Source organism: Phascolarctos cinereus, unplaced genomic scaffold (genome assembly GCF_003287225.1).
Source record: "Phascolarctos cinereus isolate Bilbo 61053 unplaced genomic scaffold, phaCin_HiC Scaffold_726;HRSCAF=1367, whole genome shotgun sequence".
Lineage (NCBI taxonomy): Eukaryota > Metazoa > Chordata > Mammalia > Diprotodontia > Phascolarctidae > Phascolarctos > Phascolarctos cinereus.
In genome coordinates, this window is record NW_027556098.1 from 351616754 (window position 1) to 351631790 (window position 15037).

At 40.2% G+C, this 15037-nt stretch overlaps 1 protein-coding gene across 1 annotated transcript; it reads right to left on the minus strand.

The window, feature by feature from the left end:
- Positions 1 to 3278: 3278 nt before the first annotated feature.
- Positions 3279 to 5513, minus strand: LOC110195023 (hemoglobin subunit beta-like). Its single transcript, XM_020967672.2, has 3 exons — positions 5372 to 5513; positions 5036 to 5258; positions 3279 to 3542 (listed from the first exon to the last, which is right to left on the minus strand). Exons 1-3 carry the CDS (start codon positions 5461 to 5463, stop codon positions 3414 to 3416), a joined length of 444 nt encoding a protein of 147 aa, XP_020823331.1. The 5' UTR covers positions 5464 to 5513; the 3' UTR covers positions 3279 to 3413.
- Between the last annotated feature and the right edge of the window lie 9524 nt (positions 5514 to 15037).

Genomic DNA, 15037 nt, shown 5'->3' on the forward strand with positions numbered 1-15037 from the left:
AGAGGCTGACTCCACCTTGGCATCTGGTCCCCAGGATCAAACCTGGTCCATGTAAATCCAGAGTCATGGAGAGGGCAAGGATAACAGACTGGTGCATCCAGTGGGCAACAGATGGAAAGATTTATTCTCTATACAAAGAAAAATGTTACTAACAATTAAAGATTTCCCAAAGGAAAGTAGCCTGCCTCAGGAAACAATAACATTTGGGTCCCTTGAGATTTTCACGCCAAGGCTGGAAGGGCACTTATTGGATGTGTTTGTAGAAGGGATTCTTGTTCCAATGAAGACAGGCCCAGCTGGCCTCTGAGGCCCATTCTACTTAGGAAAGTCTCTAATTCTATGATATACAAGATGAGAGAAGCATGTCTAGAAAGCAGGGCTCTTGAAACAGAGGTTTAAATGTGATTTTAGGTTCAATGAATAAGGAAAGAATATCAAGAATGCAAGAGCTGAGAGGCCTGTTGAATTCTCCCCTGTTCAAACTGCATCCAGAGTGGAGTGTTCACTTCTAGGCACCATATTTTATGAAGGACATTATTGAAATGTGTCAAGAGGAGGTCATAATGATAGGGACTTGACATTACTCCAATAAAGTGAATAAAGAGTATTCATCAGGAGAAAAGGCCAAAAGTAGACAAGACAGCTGTCTTCAGATATTTGAACAGTTGACATGTGGAAAGGAGATTAGACTTGTTCTGCTTGGTCCCAGAGGGTATAAGTAGGATCAGTGGGTGGCCATTGCAAAGAGGCAATATTTGCATCAATACAAAGAAGAAAAAAAATCTAATACTTAGAGAGTTCCAAAAGTGACATATGCTACAATGGGGAATCAAGAATTCACTATCACTAGAGGTCACCAGATGGTAACCACTGTGTAACCACTGCCCAGGAATTTTGTAGAGGATGGAAATGAATTAAGAAGTGGATAAGTTAGATGACTTCTATGATACCTTCTAGATCTAGTATCCTCTTTTCATTATGCTTCAGGTTCTACTTTCCTCTCAAAATCTTTATCTGGGGGCAACTAGGTGGCACAGTGGATAGAGCACCCGCCCTGCAGTCAGGAGGACCTGAGTTCAAATCCAGCCTCAGACACATAATATTTCCTAGCTGTGTGACTCTAGCAAGTCACTTAACCCTAATTGCCTCACCAAAAAAAAAAAAATCTTTCCCTGCCCATAATCCATCTTGTTCATTCCTCAAACACTGAACAAACATCTCATTGGCACGTTGTGCCATGCTCCATCTGCTATCTCAAAGTTGTCTCTTCGGAGACAGTTATAACTATCCCTCCCAACTCTCTCTCACTTCCCTCTAGCTAAAATTTCTATCAGTTGTAATAATATAGCCCCTCCAAGGAGCTTACCTGGAGGAGCCTAGAACTAATCATGGACTGACCCATGAAGTTTGAAGGAAACCTTAGGGGCTATCTAATACAATTGTAACTGAGCAAGAAGGGCTAAATCTTTTTTTTTTAATTTTTTTAAACCACAACTGTAACTGCTTCTTCTCTTTCTACCACACCAAGATAGGAAAAATCAATATCTCTCAACATAATCTCTCCTTTCAATTCCCTCTCAGCCTGCAGAGAATATGAATTCCTATTTTTATGTCAGTTTATTAGTTCTTTTTATTCAACATGCGTTCCTTTACTACATATCTACTTACTATCCACCCAGGACTGTGAGTCTGTGTCAGAGTGGAAATCTTGGAGGCAAATTCTTTATGTCAACCTGACAGCTCCCTGCTCCTGGGTTTAATTTGCATTCTTCAATAGATTAAATATATACCTCTGTAATGGCAGCATGACACAAGTTCTTCAGGCCTTTATCTTATATAACAGCTAGCAGGACAAGTCCAGCAGTAGACATCCACATTGACCATGATGGGGAGAAGAGAGATGGAATTTGGAGTAAAAGGCTAGGTGGCAAAGGGTCTGTGAAAGGAAGATGGAGGGATATAAAATCATTGGCCAGTGGTGGGAGTGGGAAGGGGTGGTGATTGTAGCTTGTGGGATGGGAGAGGATTTGTGAAAGGGAAAAGGAGAAAAGGAATGTGTATAAGCATGTTCATTCATCTGCAGACTATGATGTCCATACCCCAGTGGATAAAACCTTGGACTCAGGGCAGGCATTTCTCCATAAAAGAGATAAGGGACTAAAATATCCAGAAAGAAGGAATCAGTTTCCTTAGTCCCCTAGAGCCATAATTGAATGGGATAGCCATAGAAAGAATGAATCTGATCCAAAGGATGGCCTAGAGGCAGGGTTAGGACTAAATTACCTTCCAAGACTTATAAGGCTTATCTAAGTAGAGCTGCTTGTGATACATTCCTTCCCCACCTCCCCAACCGATGCCACCCTTCATCCCCACCCCTTTAAGCTGTTTAGAGACTAAAAGCCACAAAGCAGTCTTTGAGGCTGAGGAAACAATGAAAAAGAAAAGAGATTCAAGGGACTGGGAAGACAAGCTTCTTGAAATATATGGCTCTTTTCCTCACTCTGATTATCCCAATTTTGGGGGACAGAATACTTCAGGAGACTGGAAAAGACCAAAGGAGAGAGCAAGAGAGGCTGAGCCATGCATCTAAGTTACAAAATCTACTTAATGTTGGTGACTATTTATGGGCCATAAGAGCTGAGCCATTTCCACCTCCTTATTGTCCCTACTGCCCCAGAATAAAATCAGATCAGCCTGAGAGAGAAGAGGGAGCTCCAGATACTCTGGATTGAAGGTGGAGATATTGGCTAGTAGGGCACTAGGGGATTTTTCAAAAGCTGTCTCTTAGGGTCAGAAAACTTTGGGAATCCAGGTTACAAGGATTGTGGGAAATACTACCCTCAGCTTTTCATTCTTTCACTGGCTTACTCATTCCAGCAATATTTACTGGGTAAGGGCTTTTGTCTTTGGTAGAATGTGGAGAGGTACTCAGGGGAGGGAGAGGTGTCCTGCCCACAGGGCTACAAATCTGGCATTGACTCCCTTTGGATTGTCTATCAGGAACTCTCACAACCTGCTCCCTATACCAGCTTCAGTGAACTGGAACCATTTGAACATGAAGAGTACAAGGCAAATGGATGCCTCTTGCTCCCTCCCTTAACATCCCTGTCTCCTTAGTTTCCCCAAGGTTTCATTTCTCATGGTCTCTGGTTCTTCCTCCCCCATGTTTCTATATCTTTTCTCTTCCCTCCAATTCTCCTTTTCCATCTTCCCCCATTTACCCACTCCACCAAAATGAAATGCAAAGCAAATAGAAAGGAAAGAAAACTACATGAAGCTCATTGGACTGAATGCAGTTTATTGGTCAGGGGCTATGCTCACAGGGCCAGGCCCCATTCATTCCATGTGCAGAAGATGGACTACATGGAACACAGGGGACTCAGCTGGCTGGAGGCCCCCACATGGGCAGGGGCTTAGTGGTACTTGTGTGCCAAGGCATTGGCCACACCAGCCACCAGTTTCTGCCAGGCAACCTGATGCTCAGGGGTGAATTCCTTGCCAAAGTGCTCAGCCAGGCAGATCACAATGATGTTTCCCAGGAGCTGTGGAAGAGATAGACAGAGGGACATAATGAACCTTTGAAAAGAGGAATCTATCCAAACTTCCTAGGCAATCCATTTGTATTCCACTTCACCCCCATATCCAGCCTTGTTTCCTGGGTCATATTCACCCAATAGGTTTCCAATTGTAGAGCATGGTCCTTTTTCTTCACAATGCCCCACTGAATTCTCCACATCCCCCACTGTCCTCCAGGTCCTGATCTTCCTTTCTACTATTCTCCAGATATTTCTCCATCATTTATTAGCTAATTTCTCATTAAATAGAAGTATCCTTTTCTCTTCATAAATTCTCCCCTTACCCCATTCCCCACCTCCCATCCCTGACTTTATTTCTGTGTCCTTTAGCAAACATCAGTGGAATCTTTGAGACCTACATGATCCCCAGAGGGGAGAGATGCAGGATTGAAGGGGAAACTAAAAAACCTGATAAACCTAATGAACTGGCAAGGGAAAGGCAAAGTAGGGAGGGAGATGGAGAAAGAGGAAAAGGAGGAAAACTAAGAGAAAAGTGGTAAGAGATAGAAAAGTAAATATAAAAAAGAAAAGGAATTTCATTAGGGGTGAATGAGAAATGAAGGAAGGGGAGAGAGGTTGAAAAGGATGAAGTAGAAAGAAAAGATAGTATATAAGGCATATAGGAAAGAAGGCTACAGAGAGGGTGGAAGGAAGGAAGGTGAGGGAGTAGGGAGGCAGGATGTGGAGAGATATTAGAATAAAAAAGAGTGAAGGAGAGATCAAAACAGAAAGGAGAGATAAAAAAAGAGAGTGTGTATTAAAGAAGGGTATGGGGGGATAAGAGAGAGGAAAGAAATTAAGTAAAACTAGAGATAGGAGCACAAGATGTTCCTACAAGCCTTTGAGGAGTCCCTACTTACTGGGCCATTTGTCCCCTCCTGAGCTCTGCCCCAACCCTTCCTCCTGAGCCACTTACCCTTCAGGACCCTGTGGGGGCAAAACTCTGACTAACAATTTTGATGTCCATAGGAAGCAGCATATGGAGGGCAATAGCCCAATATGAGGGCTCAGTGTGGCATACTTGGAAGAGCCCCGGATTTGGAGTCAGAGGGCATGGATTCAAATAGCACATTGCTCATGCACTGTCTGTGTGGCTCCAGACATGTTATTTAGCAGGTCTCAGTTTCAGGTTCCTCAAGTGCAAAATAAAGGCAGAGGATTTCTGAAATCTTTTCTAGCTTTCAATCTGTGATCCTGTGAACTTGTAATTCATCACATGAAACTAATATGAGAAATAATTAAGGAAAAATTAACAAAACATTTCAGTAGCTCCTAAATTTAACTAACTACTCTTGTAAACTAAGCCCTGGACTCAGTTGCTTTTACATGGTAGAAGGAATTGTACATATTTAATATGTCTTGTTTAAATATCAATGCCATGAGGCAAAGCCTCTGTCACCTGCCCTAGTTAGAGCTTTGTGTGGGGGCAATCCTCCTATTGGAGCGGCCCCAGAACTTACCCTGAAGTTCTCAGGGTCCACATGCAATTTGTCACAGTGGAGCTCACTCAGCTTGGCAAAGGTGGTCTTCAGGTGGTCCAGGTTATTGATGGCATCACCAAAGGCAACCAGCACCTTAGCACCATGGGCAAGGACCTTAGGATTTGACATGACAGCCTTGGCGTTGGACAGGTCACCAAAATGGTCAAAAAACCTGGAGGTCCAGGGGTAGACGATGAGCAGCCTTTGGGGAAGAGAAAGAAAGGAGGAGGTGAAGTTTATGCTGTTCCATGACCAGCCATAGCCCCATTACCTGCCCTTCTCCTTCACCCCTCCTTCATAGCCTCTGGTACTTACCTCCCAAGAGCCTCACCACCAGTCTGTTCAATATTCACCTTACCCCACAGGGAGGTGATGTGGCCCTTCTCATCACTACTCAGATGCACCATTTTGACAGGTTTGTGAGTTTGCTTGTAAACAAAGATGTGTCAAAAGCAGTGTGATGCCTCAGCTGTCTCAGTTCTGCCTTTTATCCCTCTCCTCAAAGCCTTGCCCTTTAGGCTTCTGGCCACTATTGGCTCTGGTCAGGGTGTGGCTAACCTGGAATGAAGCCAATGGAAGAGAGGGTGGTGCATGTGTTGGGGGTAGAGGGTTGGGAGGTGATGGAATCCTGTCTGTTAGCTCAGTCACCAGAATGGAGTGGCACTTCAAGGTTTGCGACTCTCTCAAAGCACTGGCCTGAAACAGAACTCACCTCTTATTTCCTGTCCCCTTCTAGGTTAGATATTGATAGCAAACATATTATGGACTGTTATAGCACAGCTAAAAACTATTTTTCCTTAAAATTTGGTAATATTCCCTTGCTACCTTCTCTTTGCCCCTGTATGCTTCTCCCCATGGTTTACTTCTTAATCTCAAGGCAGTTGGATATAGTGAAAGGTACAGGTGGCCCAGGCAGAACACTTGCCAGCTAGGTGACCATGGTCAAATTAATTAGCCTTTCTGAGCCTCATCTTCCTAATCTGGCAAAATGGGATAAATATGTGGTGTTCTACTTACTTCTCAAGATTGTTATGAGTATCAAATAAAAAAATACACACACGAGTTTTCAGATTAACTTTCACCGAAAAAAGGTCTTGAAGTTTATTTTTTTTTCTAGTTCCAACCTGTGATTTCATGGGGGAAGGGAAATGTCCTTTCTTTGGCTCCTGAGATTCTTCATTGCCTCTGAGGTTACCTGCCATCTACTCTTTCCATCTCACCAATTCTTTTTCTCTTTCCTTCCTTTCCCTCTTCCTCTGTCTCCCTACTTTTCCTTTCCCTGTAATGGAATCTTAATAAAGCCCCAATATTCTAACTTTCTTACAAGCCTCACTGAACAGCAGACAGGTCTTGATTTAACCTCACAATCTGACTTTAACCACACCAAAGGCCCTCACACTCAATCATAGACCTCACTGAACAGCAGCCCCACTGCCCCTACCTAGCCATGGTCCCTCCCAACTCCCTATCTTAACTTCCTCACATATGCCTCACTGCCCCACTAAAATAGCAGGCATGTCCATGTGATGGGACCCCAGCCACTGCCTCCAGCTAGACGCTGCTAATCTCATCTATCTAATCTCAGACAGCAGATAGCCAGCTAATCAGAAAGTATCATCAGGATGCCTGAGCAGCATGTGGACCCCTAAACAATAGAAGGGACTTTTCCTAAGTAGGCCCCCGCACAGTGATAGCAAAAGCTCTCCTTTAGTTGAATTTATGATGTAGAGGTTTATTATAATACCATTATCATATAATAATGCTCCCCCCACTGGGTTTTTCTGTATGCATTGTAGGTAATTGCATGTGCAGTTCCATTAAGGATGGGACCCCTCCCCTATTACCTAATCCCTTGACAAATTCCTCTTGCCTTTTTAATATTCGTAATTTCTATTGTGTAATTAACATTGTGACACTATAAAATTGCTTGTCTTGTGTTAGTAAGTTACTGATTCCTCTTGGAACACAGCCCACTGGAGAGTGTCACCCTCAATAAATGCCTTCACTTGAATTGGAGGTGGTCTGAGTCTGAATTCTTTTGAGACACTCTCACAACACACCATGAAACCACAACATTTTTTCTGTCCCTGGGTGGTCAGAGTCTCTGATTAAGACCCCCTCCAATCCAAGGTAAGCCTATCTTTTTTTCCCATTCTCTCAACTGGGAGGTCCTTCAAGCACCTAGGAAGTCCTGACTGAATTGTTTGGGCTCTAGCATCCAGGGGCCCTTGTGGATGGCAATTGCCTCTAGATAGAGGACACTTCATTTGGGAACTTTTCAGGGAGTTCTTTCTGAACTAATTTTTCTTCATCCCTTCCAGTAGGATGCCACTTGAGGAAATGAGAGGGGATTCTCTTAGGCTTACTGGCATTCAGTCTTACTTCCCATCCCACAGGACTAATAAGTTATAACAGAGCCTGGCCTCAATATAATCTAGAGGACCAAGAAAAGTTATCATTGTCTGTGCTTTCTGTTTGTATTTGTCTGCTCTGTGTCTCTGTGAAAATCTCTGAGTCTGCCATCTTGTAAGATTTAAAATGCAGCCAGCCAGAAAAGAAAAAAAAAGTCTGATGGCTGTACCTGGACTGGAAAGATTGACGAGCATCTCTTCAAAAGAAAATAAACAACTTGGTAAAAACTTTCTCACTCTCTACATTCCCGGACTCTGGCCAAATTCTGGATGTGGAAGGACAGACAGAAAAGAAAAAAAGGAAGGAAAAACCCTTTCCCCTCAGACCTAAGGGGGGAAAAAAGGTCATTTCACTCATCAAAGAGAAGCAGGTTTCAAGGCTGCACTTTGGAATAGGACTAGCACTTTACCCTTTCCTGAGTCACAGAAAGAGAAAAGATTTGTGTGAATTGGCACACAACCAAAGGTAAAACTAAAATAAAACATACTCTAAAGTGTGATAATTGGGGTACATTTGAGTAAAATATAGTATTACAGTTAGTATTAAAATCCTAACCCCAGATTCTGCATAATACCATTTGGAATATAAATCCAATAATTTAATTCATTCTGGTTACATTTTAAGTTAAATGTTGTCTTTATTGATTTGATGATTAAGATAAGCTAGAATTTATTATATTATGTGGTGTAAAACAAATTGGGAAAATGCATATATCTGAAAAAAGAGACACCTCAGAACTTAAGCCTTGAGCCCTTTGGTACCAGTGGCAAAGAGTCTAGGTGCCACTTGAACTTTTTCCAGACTTCCAACTCACCTGGTCTGAAAGGCTTAATGCTCACTCTTGCCCCATTAAGGGACCAGCCTTTGATAATGGCTCATATTGTCTTTGGCCTGCTGTTTGGTCCTTAGGTTAGAGACTGGCTCAGTAAAATCCTGTTAACATTAATCGGTGTAAAGGACGGAGGAAGACGTGCAGGTGAAGTTTATTTGAAAAATTCTTAAGATTCTTCTTGTCATCATAGCTCTGACATACTAAGGGTACAGTGAAAAGTTACAGCCAAAAACATCTTAGCAGATTTTGTTAACCCCTCTCATCTGGGAGGGGTTCAGATCAGATTAAGATCAGATTAAGAAAAGAGGGTGCTGGAGAGTGGTAGAGAACTTGAGTCACCCTCCCCCCACCTGGTGAAACATGCTGTTCAGACTCCCCAGCAGCTGCAAGCAGCCCCAGCCTCAGCAGTGTCTGCAACTGTGGAGAGAGGAGGAAGGGAGTTGGGCCAGAGCAGTATGATACAAGAAGCCAGCCAGCCTCTGCACTTGGTATGCCTTATCTTCTATCAATAATATTTATGTGTGATGATTTGGAAATGCAATTAATATCATCTGAAGTCTACTGTTTGTGTTATTATGGTATTTCTAAATTGTATCATAAAGTCCTTGGGTTTATTAAACAGTAGATTACTATAGTCATTGACTATTATGTCTTGTGTATCTAACCTGTTCCACTGATCTACCAGTCTATTTCTTAGTCCCTGATTGCTGCTTTATAATACAGTTTTAGGTCTGGTACAGTTAGGCCACCCTTGTATTTCTTTTCATTAATTCCTTTGATATTCTTGACTTTTTATTCTTCCAGATAAATTTTGTTATTATTTTTATAGTCCTATAAAATAATTTTTGACAGCTTGGTATGGTACTAAATAAATAAGTTTATTTAGGTAAACTTACCAATTTTTATATTAGCTCAGCCTACCCATGAGCAGCTGATATTTTTTTCCAATTATTTAGATCTAACTTTAGTTACATGAAATGTGGTGTTGTTTTTTTTCTTTTTTAATTGTATTTATATAGATCCTGAGTTTGTATTGGCAGGTAGACTCCCAAATATGTGATGTTGTCTACAGTTATTTTAAAGAGAAAATCTGTTTCTATCTCTTGCTACTGGGCTTTATTAGCAGTGTATAGAAATATTGATGATTTCTGTGGGTTTATTTTATATCCTGCAGCTTTGCTAAATTTGTTTATTATTTTAAGTAGGTTTTTTTTGATTCTCTAGGATTCTCCAAGTATACTATCATATCATCAGCAAAGAGTGGTAGCTTTGTTTCTTCTTTGCCTATTCTAATTCCTTCCATTTCTTTTTCTTATTGTTAAAGATAACATTTCTAGTACAATATTGAATAACAGTGATAATAATGGGCATCCTTGTTTCATCCCTGATCTTACTGGAAATGCTTCTAGCTTAACCTCATCACATGTTATGCTTGCTGATGGTTTTAGATAGATAGTACTTATCATTTTAAGGAAAACTCCATTAAAATCCTCTACTCTCTAGTGTTTTTAATAGGGATGGATGTTGTGTTTTGTCAAAAGCTTTTTCTGCATCTATGGAGATGATCATGAGGTTTCTGTTAGTTTTGTTATTGATATGATCAATTATGTTGATAGTTTTCCTAACCAACCCTATATTCCCGGTATAAATCCCACCTGGTCATAGTGTATTATCCTCGTGATAAATTGGTGTAATCTCTTTGCTAATATTTTATTTTAAAATTTTGCATCAATATTCATTAGGGAAATTGGCCTATAATTTTCTTTCCCTGTTTTGGCTCTTCCCAGTTTAGGTATCAGCACCATATTTGTATCATAAAAAGAATTTGGTAGGACTCCTTTGCCTATTTTTCCCAATTCTTTATATAGTATTGGAATTAATTGTTATTTAAATGTTTCATAGAATTCACTTGTAAATCCATCTGGCCCTGGAGATATTTTTCCTTAGGGAGGTCATTAATGACTTGTTCAATTTGTTTTTCTAAAATGGAGTTACTTAAGTATTTTATTTCCTCTTCTGTCAATCTGGGCAATTTATACTTTCGTAAATATTCATCCATTATACTTAGATTGTCAGATTTATTGGTAGAAAGTTGAACAAAATAGCTCCTAATTCATGTCTTTGATTTTCTCTTCATTGTTGGTGAATTTACCCTTTTCATTTTTGATACTGGTAATTTCGTTTTCTTCTTTGTTTTTAAACAAATTAACCAAAGGCTTGTGTGTTTTATTGTTTTGTTTTTCTTCATAAAACCAGCTCTTAGTTTTATTTATTAGTTCAATAATTTTCTTAATTTCAATTTTATTAATCTCTCCTTTGGCTTTCAGAATTTCTAACTTGGTATTTAATTAGGGATTTTTAATTTGGATTTTTTTTTTAGCATTTTTACATGCCCAATTCATTGATCTCCTCTTTCTCTGTTTTATTTATGTAAGTATTTATAGATACAAAATTTCCCCTAAAAATTGCTTTTGCTGCATCCCATAAGTTTTGGTATGTTGTCTCATTTTTGTTTTCCTCTTTGATGATGTTATTGATTGTTTCTATGATTTATTATTTGACCTACTCATTCTTTAGGGTTAGATTATTTAATTTCCAATTAATTTTAGTCTATCTTTCCATAGCCATTTATTACACATAATTTTTAGTGCATCATGATCTGAAAAGGATGTATGTTTCTGCCTTTCTGCACTAAATTGTATGATTTTTATGCCCTAATGCATGGTCAATTTTTGTGTAAGTGCTGTGTATTATGGGGGGGGAGGGTATATTCCTTTCTATTCCCATTCAGTTTTCTCCAGAGGTCTATCGTATCTAACTTTTCTAAAATTCTATTCACCTCCGTAACTTCTTTCTTGTTTATTTTATATTTAGATTTATCTAGTTCAGAGAGTAGAAGTTTGAGGTCCACCACTAGAATAGTTTTGTTATTTCTTCTTATTACTCACTTAATTTCTTCTCTACGACTTTAGATGTTATACCACTTGTTACATATGCTTAATATTGATATTACTTCATTGTCTATGGTACCTTTCAGCAAGATGTGGTTTCCTTTCTTATCTCTTTTAATTAGATCTATTTTTCCTTTGGCTTTGTCTGAGATTAGGATTGCTACCCCTGCTGTTGTTTTTTTTTTTTATTTCAGCTGAAGCATAATATATTCTGCTCCATTCTTTTCTTTTACCTTTGCTCTATGTATGTCTCTCTGCTTCAAATCTGTTTCTTATAAACAACATATTGTAGTATTATGGTTTCTAATCCACTCTGCTATCCACTTGGGATTTATGGGAGAGTTCATCCCATTCACATTCACAGTAATGATTACTAACTATGTCTTTCTCTCCATCCTATTTTCTCCCCTGTTTATAATTTTCTCTCTCCTTTCACCCTTACCCTCCTCACTAATGTTTTACTTCTAACCACTGCCTCCCTTAATCTGTCCTCCCTTTTATCAGTGCCCCCCTCCCTTTTCTTCCTACTTTTCCCTACTCCCTTTTATGTTCTAATGGAATATTTCCTTCAATGAGGAAATTTTTTTCTACAGAAAAATTTTCATCCATGAAACTCCATTAAAGACTATGGTTTATTTGTAGGAATGCCAATGATATTTAAGTAACAACTAACAATGACAGCGGTCCAAACTGAAATGGTCTGTCTCTGCAAATAGAGGATTCTCTCTTCAGGAGTTCGTAATTGAAGGCTAAATGATTAATACCAAGTGTCCCGTAGAAACTAGCTGGTGGAGGTATATTATAACAGGTTATTAGAATAAGGAAGACAATTAAATGAAAGAAATGAAAAAGAAAGGAAAGATGAAGGGAAAAGGGGCAAGTAAGGAAAATAAGTGGTCTAGTTTCCATTGTAAACAAGGAAGATCTCTTAAGCCACAGGGCAAATTATCGCTTCCCTGCTTCAGTAGTAATCCTCACTCCTGAGCCCCTTCCCCTGTCCTTTCCAGAACTCTTTGGCAACCCTGAAGGAAGGGTCTCAGAACCTTTGTGTCAAAGTGAACATCCCCAGGACTTACCCTGAAGTTCTCAGAGTCCATATGCAGCTTATTACGATGAAGTTCACTCAGATAGGCAAAAGCACACTTACAGTTGTTCAGGTTCTTGACAGCAGCACCGAAGGTGGTCAGCATCATCTTGCCATGGGCAAAGACTTTAACATGTTATACAACAAACTTGGCAGAGATATGTCACTAAAACAGCCCAAAAGCCTGGAATTCCAGGGGTAGACAAACAACAACCTGTGGAAGAGGACCAAAATGGAAGTGGGAAGCTTATTATTCCATCCCCCTTCTCCTGCTTTTCTCTCTATTCTCTATCCTTTGTCTCCTGCCCCCTAGCCCTGGACCTACCTGGCCAAGGCTTCATCAACCACTGAGCCCACATCCACTTTGGGCCACAGGTTGGTGATGGAAAAGTATGCCATCACTTTTCCTCAGCAGTCAGTTGAACTATGGTGCATATATAACAAGCTTTGGACAGCAAAGCCTTCTCTAAACCTCAGTGATTTTTGGCCTGCCACTTCTGTCTTTTATTTCTGCCGAGGACTTTTTTCTTAGGATCCCTGGTTTAGTGTATGGGCTATAGAAGTTGGGGAGATGGCAAAGATGAGAAAGTTTGTGGGATGGCTTAGAGGAGATGCCTTTCTTTCTGTATAGACAATTCTCTGCCTTATCTGCTATATTCCCCCATCCCTGCCAAGAATCTGAGGATGCTTTTGGACAAAGTGCTTTCTTGTTATTTCTTAGCTCTCTTCTCAGACTGAGTAGTTGAAGGTGAGACCTAACTTGTGATCTTCAGCAATTGGGAGGAAGGTGGTATGCTTAATAGTAATAGAAGAGTTAAGAGATGAGAATTTTTGTTTGTTTGTTTTCCTTCAGTTTGTTTTGGGGGGGGAGGAATTCATTGTTGGACATTTGAGTTTGGAGGTCTGAGTTGAAATTTGACATCCAGTTCATTTGGCATTAAGAGATAGGAGACTTGATCTCAGGATGAGAGGGTAGGGCTGGATTATCTCTTAGAAATTTAGTTCTAGTTGAGGTTTGCTCTTATTGTATGTCTGGTGTGATTAGCAGTGTGCTTTGAAGACAGTAAGGAAAGTGCTGGGTATAGACACTGTACAGGCAGGCCAAATATATGACCTTTAGAGACATGTCTTCCTGGTTTCCTCTCTTGATCTGAACAAATTAATTCACTGGCTATTACCTAATCTGTTCTTTTGCCAGGATGCATTATACTGACTGTCAACAAATTTCTTCCCTCCTCTCTCTTAATCTTCAAACTTCCCCTTAGTCCAAGTGTACTTATTCTTCTCCAATGTCCCTTCAGTTTTGTTCAGTCAAATGCCTTACAGCTTGATCTAATCAAATCACACTTTAAACTCTGTAAAGCATTTGAACCTGTAGCTAGTAGTGCTTTCTTTGAGGCAGATATTCCTACCTCTGAAACACATTAAAACCTTTCCATCCCTTAATAGATAGCCTTAAGGAATAGTCATGGGTTGTGTGTGTGTGTGTGTGTGTGTGTGTGTGTGTGTGTGTGTGTGTGTGTGTGTGTAACAAAACCTGTCACTTCACATGACCAAAGAATTATCCAATCTCCCAAGTTGGAAGGGGCCTCAGAGGTCACCTAGTCCAACCCGAACCTGATCATGGATCCCTTCCAGAGCAAGTGCTCATCTAGTCTTCAACTGCAGAGTTCCTTCATGGAGAATCCCCTATCTGCAGAGGTAGAGCATTCCGCCTTAGACTGCTCTCATTGTTAATTGTTTCTTAAATCTCATTGCCATTCCTTTAAATGAACCAGAATCTTCCCTGCAATTTGTATCCTTTGCTTCTCTTTGCATTTTCTTAGGCCAACCATAAAACCTATCCCTTTTCCTTCAGAGGCCCTTCAAAATACTCCCCACTGAGTCTTCCCTTCTCCTAAGTTCTCCCCAGTTCTTTCAACCCATCTTCAGACACCACTGTCTCCCATCCCTTCATCAGCTTGTTCAGCCTCCTCTCTAATTGCCTCAAATTGTCCTCTTCAGATGCTTCAAACCGCCAATGTTCTTCCTAAAATGTGGCACTCTTACCTGAACACAAACTTCCAACTTTATACATTCATAGCTCTAGAGCTAGAATAATCTAATCAGAGAACTACAGAATTTTCTAATTAGAAGATATTCAGCAGCCATCTAGACCAACCCATACTGAAATAAAAGAAAATCCCTGCTCCAGTATCCATGACAAATCTAACATCTACTTGAAGAACTTGAATGAGTAGATCCTCTCCTACTCCCAGAAGCAGTTCATTCTACTTCTGAACAGATGTCATTGTTAGAAAAAATGTCTTCACATCAAAACAGAAATTTCCATTTTGAAACATCTACCTATTTTTCTGCTTTTTCCTCTTGGTGTCACACAGAACAAGACTAATGTCTCTTCCATATGATAGCCCTTCAAATAAAGGAAGACAATTATCCTCTTTCCTCCACCCCCGGCCGAGTTTTCTTAGGAAGACTGAAGTTCAAATCCGGCCTCAGACAGCTGTGTGACCCTGGGCAAGTCACTTAGCTTCTGTTTGCCTCAGTTTCTTCAACTGTAAAATGAGGGTAATAATAATAGCACCTCCCTCACAGGGTTGTTGTGATTATTAAATAAGATAATATTTGTAAAATGGTTAGCACAGTACCTGTCATGTATTAGGTGCTATATAAATACTTATTCCCTTCCCTTCTTTTCCCTT